Source organism: Dreissena polymorpha, chromosome 9 (assembly GCF_020536995.1).
Source record: "Dreissena polymorpha isolate Duluth1 chromosome 9, UMN_Dpol_1.0, whole genome shotgun sequence".
Classification (NCBI taxonomy): Eukaryota; Metazoa; Mollusca; class Bivalvia; order Myida; family Dreissenidae; genus Dreissena; species Dreissena polymorpha.
Genome location: NC_068363.1, coordinates 61,614,594 through 61,624,948, shown reverse-complemented (window position 1 = coordinate 61,624,948; position 10,355 = coordinate 61,614,594). Strand labels below are relative to the sequence as shown.

At 47.9% G+C, this 10,355-nt stretch overlaps 1 protein-coding gene across 1 annotated transcript; it reads left to right on the top strand.

Annotated features, from left to right (window-relative positions):
- Positions 1-6,230: 6,230 nt before the first annotated feature.
- LOC127846097 (nascent polypeptide-associated complex subunit alpha, muscle-specific form-like) lies at positions 6,231-7,082 on the top strand. Its single transcript, XM_052377274.1, has 2 exons — positions 6,231-6,552; positions 6,607-7,082. The coding sequence occupies exons 1-2, from the start codon at positions 6,231-6,233 to the stop codon at positions 7,080-7,082; spliced, it is 798 nt and encodes a 265-aa protein (XP_052233234.1).
- Positions 7,083-10,355: the final 3,273 nt, after the last annotated feature.

Genomic DNA, 10,355 nt, shown 5'->3' with positions numbered 1-10,355 from the left:
TCATCCAACCAGAAGCAGCTGATAATATGCACATCTCCTCTTGGTAGTGAAGCTTCCCATAAAGTTTCATTGAATTCCAGTCATTAGTTGCTGAGAAATAGCTTGGACAAGAATTTCACGATATGTACAGTTCATGGAAAATTTCAAAGGGCCATAACTCTGTGAAAAATCATCCGACCAGAACTGGCTGATGATATGCACATCTACTTTTAGTAGTGAAGGTTCCCATAAAGTTTCATTGAATTCCGGTCATTAGTTGCTGAGAAATAGCCTGGAGAAGAATTGCACTATATGTACAGTTAATAGAAAATTTCAAAGGGCCATAACTCTGTGAAAAATTATCCGACCAGAACCGGCTGATAATATGCGCATCTCCTCTTGGTAGTGAAGCTTCCCATAAAGTTTAATTGAATTCCGGTGAAGCTTCCCATTAAGTTTAATTGAATTCCAGTCATTAATTGCGGAGAAATAGCCCGGACAAAAATTGTGCACGGATGGACACACGCACGGACTGACGAAGCGGCCACTATACTCCCCCCAAAAATTGATCAGGAAAGTTCTTAACAAAACTCTATGGCTAAAACTTCAACAATTTGCTCGAAAGAATTGTGGCTCGACGAGATCCAGTGTTATCTAATAATCTTAGAAAGAATATTTCAACTTTAAAATTTGTTTGCGCGCAAGGGAAGGAGGGATAAACCGAAAGCGGTTCAAAACAACACTTTGTTGTCATATAATGGCTACATACGGTGGTCTAACCATCCTGACATTTAAATTAAGATGCAGGAAGAGGATACTGCCAATGATCGCTGTATTTAGCGAATGTACCAGCGAATGTACCACTCAGGCTGTATGAATTAATCAGGACCTTAGATATGCACACATTGTTGTTGTTTATACGCCTTGTACGTGCTCTTACTTAAATTGTTGTGATTGTAAGAACACATTATTTGTTGCTGTTGTAGATTATGTTTTATGTAGATCTACAGTAGTCTTGTACGTGTTTTTACTCTAATTAACTTGTACGTGTTTTACTTTAATTGTTGTGATTGTATGAACACACTACTTGAAGGTGTGTCATGTGAATCATTAAAATCATTTGGCAAATATGTTCACCATCATTGGACGGTGTATCGCGCGTAAGAATTATGGCAATATCTCCAAGGTCAAGGTCACACTTTGAGTTCAAAGATAAAAAATGGCCATAAATGAGCTTGCCCGGGCAATAACTATGTCGTTCTTAGTGAGATTTAAAAACCATTTGGCACATTTTTTTTACCAGCATTGGAAGGTGTGTCGCGCGAAAGAATTACGTTGATATCTCCATGATCAAGGTCACACCTTTAATTCAGGGATCAAATATGATTATAAATGAGCTTATACGGGCCATAACTATGTTGTTCATTGTGAGATTGTAAAATTATTTGGCACATTTGTTCACCATCATTGGCTGGTGTGTCGCGCGAAAGAATTACGTCGATATCTCCAAGGTCAAGGTCACACTTTGAGTTTTAAAGGTAAAAAATGTCCATAAATGAGCTTGCTCGGGCCATAACTATGTCATTCATTGTGAGATTTTCAAACTACTTGGTACATTTGTTCACCATCACTGGAAAATGTGTCATGCAAAAGAATTGCGTCGATATCTCCAAGGTCAAGATCACACTTGGAGTTCAAAAGTGAAAAATGGCCATAAATGAGCTTGTCCGGGCCATAACTATGTCATTCATTGTGAGATTTAAAAATGACTTTGCACATTAATTTTTGTTCACAATCATTGGAAAGAGTGTTATGCAAGGGAATTCAAGAGTTCAAAGGTCAAAATGGCCATCAATAATAATGGCACAATAACTCTAAAAAATCGACATAAATTAGATTCTCTTGTTGATTATGTTTTATGTAGATTTACAGTAGTCGTGTCAAATCTTATTGTCTACTATGTTATGCAATACTATTAGATTTATAAGATTTCATGAGATTTCAGGAGATGACAATATTTTATTGGGCGTATACATGATATAACAAACACAGCAATATACAATTAAGAACACACACACACGCGCGGACACATACACGCACTGCTATTTTTTGTTACATGCATAGACACACACACTGAAAATAGGCCATTATGGCTGTCTAAACTTTCAATTTTCGTGTTTTTGACGGCACACTAGCCACGCCAGCTAACCCAGCTCAGGCCCCCTCCAGCCCATCCAGCACATCAAGCGAGGCTAGCCTCAAAGAAAAAGAAATAGATCTTTCAGAAGAAATGGATCTGTCACCACCATCACCACAAAGGTTCCCTCGTAAGCACGGAAAAAACCCCAAGTATGCTGTACTAGACGTGACACACAGCAATAGGAAGAGGGATTTGGGGGGGAGGGGGGGGGGGGCCAGCTCTGGCAGCCACCACACCAGTCATGCAAGCTCAGGCCGCCGTCACATCAGGAACAACAATCACGCCAGCTACCCCAACTTAGGCCCCCTCCAGCACATCAAGCCAGGCTGGCCTCCAAGCTCCCACAATGCAGACCATCCTGTCTACCACCAGCGAGCCTGCCACTCTGGAGGGGGGGGGCCAGCTCTGGCAGCCACCACACCAGTCACGCAAGCTCAGGCCGCCGTCACATCAGGAACAACAATCACGCCAGCTACCCCAACTCAGGCCCCCTAGAGCACATCAAGCCAGGCTGGCCTCCAAGCTCCCACAATGCAGACCATCCTGTCTACCACCAGCGAGCCTGCCACTCTGGAGTAAAATAGGGATCGGCAATTGGGCATGTAACTACCTGTGATAACAGCCACGCAAGCTCAGGCCTCCGCCACACCAGCCACGCGAGGCACGCCAGCTCAGGCCACTGCCTTACCAGCAACGCCAGCTCAGGCCGCCGTCACACCAGCCACAGCAGCTCTGGCCGCTGTCACACCAGCCACGCCGGCTACCGCAGCTCAGGCCCCCTCCAGCCCATCCAGCACATCAAGCGAGGCTAGCCTCCAAGAAAAAGAAATAGATCTTTCAGAAGAAATGGATCTGTCACCACCATCACCACAAAGGTTTCCTCGTAAGCACGGAAAAATACCCAAGTATGCTGTACTAGATGTGACACACAGCAATAGGAAGAGGGATTTGGGGGGAGGGGGGGGGCTAGCTCTGGCAGCCACCACACCAGTCACGCAAGCTCAGGCCGCCGTCACATCAGGAACAACAATCACGCCAGCTACCCCAACTCAGGCCCCCTCCAGCACATCCAGCCAGGCTGGCCTCCAAGCTCCCGCAATGCAGACCATCCTGTCTACCACCAGCGAGCCTGCCACTCTGGAGTCAAACAGGGATCGGCAGTTGGGCATGTAACTACCTGTGACAACAGCCACGCAAGCTCAGGCCTCTGCCACACCAGCCACGCTAGGCACGCCAGCTCAGGCCACTGCCTTACCAGCCACGCCAGCTCAGGCCGCCGTCACACCAGCCACAGCAGCTCTGGCCGCTGTCACACCAGCCACGCCAGCTACCCCAGCTCAGGCCCCCTCCAGCCCATCCAGCACATCAAGCGAGGCTAGCCTCAAAGAAAAAGAAATAGATCTTTCAGAAGTAATGGATCTGTCACCAGCATCACCACAAAGGTTCCCTCGTAAGCACTGAAAAATACCCACGTATGCTGTACTAGACGTGACACACAGCAATAGGAAGAGGGATTTAGGGGGGAGGGGGGGGGGCCAGCTCTGGCAGCCACCACACCAGTCACGCAAGCTCAGGCCGCCGTCACATCAGGAACAACAATCACGCCAGCTACCCCAACTCAGGCCCCCTACAGCACATCAAGCCAGGCTGGCCTCCAAGCTCCCACAATGCAGACCATCCTGTCTACCACCAGCGAGCCTGCCACTCTGGAGTCAAATAGGGATCGGCAATTGGGCATGTAACTACCTGTGGTAACAGCCACGCAAGCTCAGGCCTCCGCCACACCAGCCACGCGAGGCACGCCAGCTCAGGCCACTGCCTTACCAGCAACGCCAGCTCAGGCCGCCGTCACACCAGCCACAGCAGCTCTGGCCGCTGTCACACCAGCTACGCCAGCTACCCCAGCTCAGGCCCCCTCCAGCCCATCCAGCACATCAAGCGAGGCTATCCTCCAAGAAAAAGAAATAGATCTTTCAGAAGAAATGGATATGTCACCACCATCACCAAGAAGGTTCCCTCGTAAGCACGGAAAAATACCCAAGTATGCTGTACTAGACGTGACACAGAGCAATAGGAAGAGGGATTTGGGGGGAGGGGGGGCCAGCTCTGGCAGCCACCACACCAGTCACGCAAGCTCTGGCCGCCGTCACATCAGGAACAACAATCACGCCAGCTACCCCAACTCAGGCCCCCTACAGCACATCAAGCCAGGCTGGCCTCCAAGCTCCCACAATGCAGACCATCCTGTCTACCACCAGCGAGCCTGCCACTCTGGAGGGGGGCAGCTCTGGCAGCCACCACACCAGTCATGCAAGCTCAGGCCGCCGTCACATCAGCAACAACAATCACGCCAGCTACCCCAACTCAGGCCCCCTCCAGCACATCAAGCCAGGCTGGCCTCCAAGCTCCCACAATGCAGACCATCCTGTCTACCACCAGCGAGCCTGCCACTCTGGAGTCAAACAGGGATCGGCAATTGGGCATGTAACTACCTGTGACAACAGCCACTCAAGCTCAGGCCTCCGCCACACCAGCCACGCGAGGCACGTCAGCTCAGGCCACTGCCTTACCAGCCACGCTAGCTCAGGCCGCTGTCACACCAGCCACAGCAGCTCTGGCCGCTGTCACACCAGCCACGCCAGCTACCCCAGCTCAGGCCCCCTCCAGCCTATCCAGCACATCAAGCGAGGCTAGCCTCCAAGAAAAAGAAATAGATCTTTCAGAAGAAATGGATCTGTCACCACCATCACCACAAAGGTTCCCTCGTAAGCACGGAAAAATACCCAAGTATGCTGTACTAGACGTGACACACAGCAATAGGAAGAGGGATTTGGGGGGGAGGGGGGGGGCCAGCTCTGGCAGCCACCACACCAGTCACGCAAGCTCAGGCCGCCGTCACATCAGGAACAACAATCATGCCAGCTACCCCAACTCAGGCCCCCTCCAGCACATCAAGCCAGGCTGGCCTCCAAGCTCCCACAATGCAGACCATCCTGTCTACCACCAGCGAGCCTGCCACTCTGGAGGGGGGGGGGGCAGCTCTGGCAGCCACCACACCAGTCACGCAAGCTCAGGCCGCCGTCACATCAGGAACAACAATCACGCCAGCTACCCCAACTCAGGCCCCCTCCAGCACATCAAGCCAGGCTGGCCTCCAAGCTCCCACAATGCAGACCATCCTGTCTACCACCAGCGAGCCTGCCACTCTGGAGTCAAATAGGGATCAGCAATTGGGCATGTAACTACCTGTGATAACAGCCACGCAAGCTCAGGCCTTCGCCACACCAGCCACGCGAGGCACGCCAGCTCAGGCCACTGCCTTACCAGCCACGCCAGCTCAGGCCGCCGTCACACCAGCCACAGCAGCTCTGGCCGCTGTCACACCAGCCACGCCAGCTACCCCAGCTCAGGCCCCCTCCAGCCCATCCAGCACATCAAGCGTGGCTAGCCTCAAAGAAAAAGAAATAGATCTTTCAGAAGAAATGGATCTGTCACCACCATCACCACAAAGGTTCCCTTGTAAGCACGGAAAAATACCCAAGTATGCTGTACTAGACATGACACACAGCAATAGGAAGAGGGATTTGGGGGGGAGGTGGGGGGGCCAGCTCTGGCACCCACCACACCAGTCACGCAAGCTCAGGCTGCCGTCACATCAGGAACAACAATCATGCCAGCTACCCCAACTCAGGCCCCCTCCAGCACATCAAGCCAGGCTGGCCTCCAAGCTCCCACAATGCAGACCATCCTGTCTACCACCAGGGAGCCTGCCACTCTGGAGTCAAACAGGGATCGGCAATTGGGCATGTAACTACCTGTGACAACAGCCCCGCAAGCTCAGGCCTCCGCCACACCAGCCACGCGAGGCACGCCAGCTCAGGCCACTGCCTTACCAGCCACGCCAGCTCAGGCCGCCGTCACACCAGCCACAGCAGCTCTGGCCGCTGTCACACCAGCCACCCCAGCTACCCCAGCTCAGGCCCCCTCCAGCCCATCCAGCACATCAAGCGAGGCTAGCCTCCAAGAAAAAGAAATAGATCTTTCAGAAGAAATGGATCTGTCACCACCATCACCACAAAGGTTCCCTCGTAAGCATGGAAAAATACCCAAGTATGCTGTACTAGACGTGACACACAGCAATAGGAAGAGGGATTTGGGGGGGAGGGGGGGGGGGCCAGCTCTGGCAGCCACCACACCAATCACGCAAGCTCAGGCCGCCGTCACATCAGGAACAACAATCACGCCAGCTACCCCAACTCAGGCCCCCTCCAGCACATCAAGCCAGGTTGGCCTCCAAGCTCCCACAATGCAGACCATCCTGTCTACCACCAGCGAGCCTGCCACTCTGGAGTCAAACAGGGATCGGCAATTGGGCATGTAACTACCTGTGACAACAGCCACGCAAGCTCAGGCCTCTGCCACACCAGCCACGCGAGGCACGCCAGCTCAGGCCACTGCCTTACCAGCCACGCCTGCTCAGGCCGCCGTCAGACCAGCCACAGCAGCTCTGGCCGCCGTCACACCAGCCACGCCAGCTTCCCCAGCTCAGGACCCCTCCAGCCCATCCAGCGAGGCTAGCCTCCAAGAAAAAGAAATAGATCTTTCAGAGGAAATGGATCTGTCACCACCATCACCACAAAGGTTCCCTAGTAAGCACGGAAAAATACCCAAGTATGCTGGACTAGATGTGACCCACGGCAGGAGGAAGAGGGATTCGGGGGAGGGGGGGGGCCAGCTCTGGCAGCCACCACACCAGTCACGCAAGCTCAGGCCGCCGTCACATCAGGAACAACAATCACGCCAGCTACCCCAACTGCCTGTGGGTACACCTGTACCATTTGGAAGCCTTGCCATCTCTGAGCAGTCCGTGACTCCCCAGCAGCCTGAGGTCACCTCAGCCTAGCCACCTCAGCGCCCATCTGGGGACGCAATGTGCACTGGTCAAGTAGCCCAATTGGAAAAACAAATCGAGGAAGCTGAGTCCAGTGCCCGGCCCATGGCATTAGAGGCTCAGAGTTGGAAGGACAACTATGAAAACATTCAAACACTTGAGTCTCAATCTTGTGCCCTCTGTATATCTTCTATGACTTTTGATCAATTTTCAAGATTTTTAAAAAGAGAGCTTCAGATGACTTTAGAGGAGTATGTTGGTGAGAATTTTAATGATTGATGAGGTCTTAATTAACCTTGAAAGACAACACCATGAGACGGATGGATGGATTCATCGGAGAAGTAAAGAAAGGTGCTGTACTTTGTGACGATGCTGGCAATGAAATGGGGAGATATGTGACAGAAGTAAACACTCAGCTAAGAATTGTGCAGTAATGAAGTCTTCCCAAAGCCTAGGAGCTAGACCCAGCCTGCCAGCTAGACCCAACGTCAAGAACTTAAAAAAATTAGCAACAGCAGCAGATACACATCCAACACCAGTACCCGCCTTTAAAGGACATATTCCTTGGTTAACAAAGACCGTAAATAGTCTGTGGAATAAAGTGCATGAACCAAGCTCCATTCAAATATATGACAGTGGTTATAAGCTTTTTAACCAATTCTGTGAACATAACAACACTGGTTCCACCAAATTTAAGTGAAAAGTATCACGTTTATTTTGTGGCTTTTTGTGCAAAAAGGAAATTAAAACACAGTAAAATTAAGCTTTACTTAGCAGGAATACGGTACAATTATCTGAAACACAAAGTTTGGTCTCCAATTTTCAATCCTAGCGAACTTTATAGGCTTCATGTCATTTTGCGGGGTGTTCAAAAATCACAGCCAAATTTTTCAATTACTCATGATGTCCTATCAGATATGTTGCATTTCTTAAAGCGTGGAATATTGGGACAATTTGATAGCTTGATGATTTCGACAGCTTCAAGCATGGCGTTCTTTGGATTTCTCAGATGTGGTGAATTCACGGTAAGAAATAACAATCCACAAGACGCTAGGTCTGCTCTAAAGATCTCGGATGTGACATTTTAAAAGGAACACACTGGATATACATGTACTGTAAATCTAACAAATTCCACATCTGATGTCTTCAGGTCAGGTGTACACATTGTTACAAGCAGGACAGGGTCACAAACCTGTCCATATGATCTCATGAAAGAGTATGTACAGCTTAGGATAAAGAGTGGGGCTAACATGGGAGACCCTCTATATATAAATAGTGCCAGCAGAATTCTCACAAGTTCTTGATTCAATGTATCAGACAGGTCTTAGCGGCATCTGGCAGGAATTGTAACGCATATTCAGGACATAGCTTTCGCATCCGTGCAGCAAACCACTGCTGGGAAGGTCCACATTTTTGTAATTTGGTAATGACTTTCTTGTGGTAAAAGTGATCGACCCACACCAACCAAAGAAACACAGACAGAGCGTATGAGAACAGCCAATTCAAAAGTATAAAAAGATCAATTTGCGTTTCATGTTGGATTGGACGGTTAGCGAAGGCTAAAGGACCATTAAAAGGACAGTGCATACCGCCTGAGAATGGAAGATTAAATCCAATGAACTAAGAAAAGAACTAAATGTAAATTTAATAATGTTGAGAAATATTTCAACTTTGAATAAAACTGCCAATCAGAAGGATAACACCCTGTTGAGAGAAGTTGTATGCAAAAACAATATTCAAACAATTTTGACATGGTAAACATGCCAAAGGTGTTTTAATGAAACAGAATAAAAGCTCTTCCCCACAGACAGTCCAAAATGTCATCATTGCTAAAAATAAGTCTTCAACTTTTTTTAAAGAGATGACAATTAGTAAGTAATGGGAGGCAAGAAATCGACAATTACTCACCATGGAGTAAGGAAACTGACCCGATTGCTAAACAAAAGCATCAAGAACATTCAAGTTTTTATAGGAACATACAAGCAAAATATCTTAAGGCCTTTTCTGTAAGCTTATGCCCTTTTGGGTTATTAAATTAATGGACACTGGTTTCTAGTGTTAACCTTAAACTCGGTTCATAGTCAAAACGGCCCAAGTCAAACTTGTCAAAACGACCCTAAAATGGGTCAAAACAGCCCAACTTTGGTCAAAATGGCCCCAAAGTCAGTTTCAATTTTGGTCAAAATGGCCGCAATCGAAAATCAGATGGGAGAGAGAAAGAAAAAAATTAATATTAAATGTACTTATGTTATATTCTCCAATTATATCTACTGAATGATACATTTATTTCCCGCAATATATTTTTATTGTCTGTTTCATATATTTTGGAGGTTCCTGATACTTCTGATTGCTTATCTGTTTTATCATTGCCGTTTGTGCAACCGCCAATCTACGTAGAACAGGGATGGAAATTAACAGTTGCCCGTTCGCCCAGGGCGAGTAATTTTTACACCGGGCGATTGATTTAAAAAGCCGGTAGTCTGTCCAGGCGAATAGCTTTTTTGAAAAAGCCGTTCTGAACAAACAAAACATTGCGCAGTATTCATCAATACATGTACCTTTACCCCTCTAGCTTGAAATGGTCTCAGCCAATCAAATTGTGCCATTCAAAACATCGAATACATTTGAAGTTTACAGGGTATGACGTCATGATTGTAAACTTTCTGTTCAAAATGGCTGCGCTAAAGTCTTAATAAATTAAAATATGTGGCAATTTATTCAAGGCGTTTCTCAGCCTGAAAAAACTAACCTTCAGAAAAACACAAGTATAATCATGAATATAATCAAAATAAACGTAAGCGCGAATTTCAGTTAGGATGGTTGGAAACTAGGCCTTGGTTGACAAACGATCATGTAATCGTCAAAGAGGGACAGGTCTATACTGAACACAGGGGCAAAGGTGTGAAAGTATTTAAAATAATATATCCGCAACCGCAACTATCAGAAGTCGTTAAACTGCACCGAACATATTCTGTTCTGAAGAAGGACCCGGTGTACAAAAAACGTATGGCATGGATTGAAGGCATAACAAAAGCTGTGCCAGGAGCTCGTGATGTCGCTGTCGTTGAGTACACAGGACAATACAACGATGTAGACTAGTGCTGCAACAATATACCGGTATATCGGTATGTATCGCAATATGCAATACTCATATTGTATTGCGATGCGATTTTCATCATACTGGTACGAACATTCTACAAAAAATTATCCACATTTCCGCCAGAAAATCCATCCGAAATAATGATATCAAGGTGAACAAAACAAATCGGTTTTACTGTTTAGTAA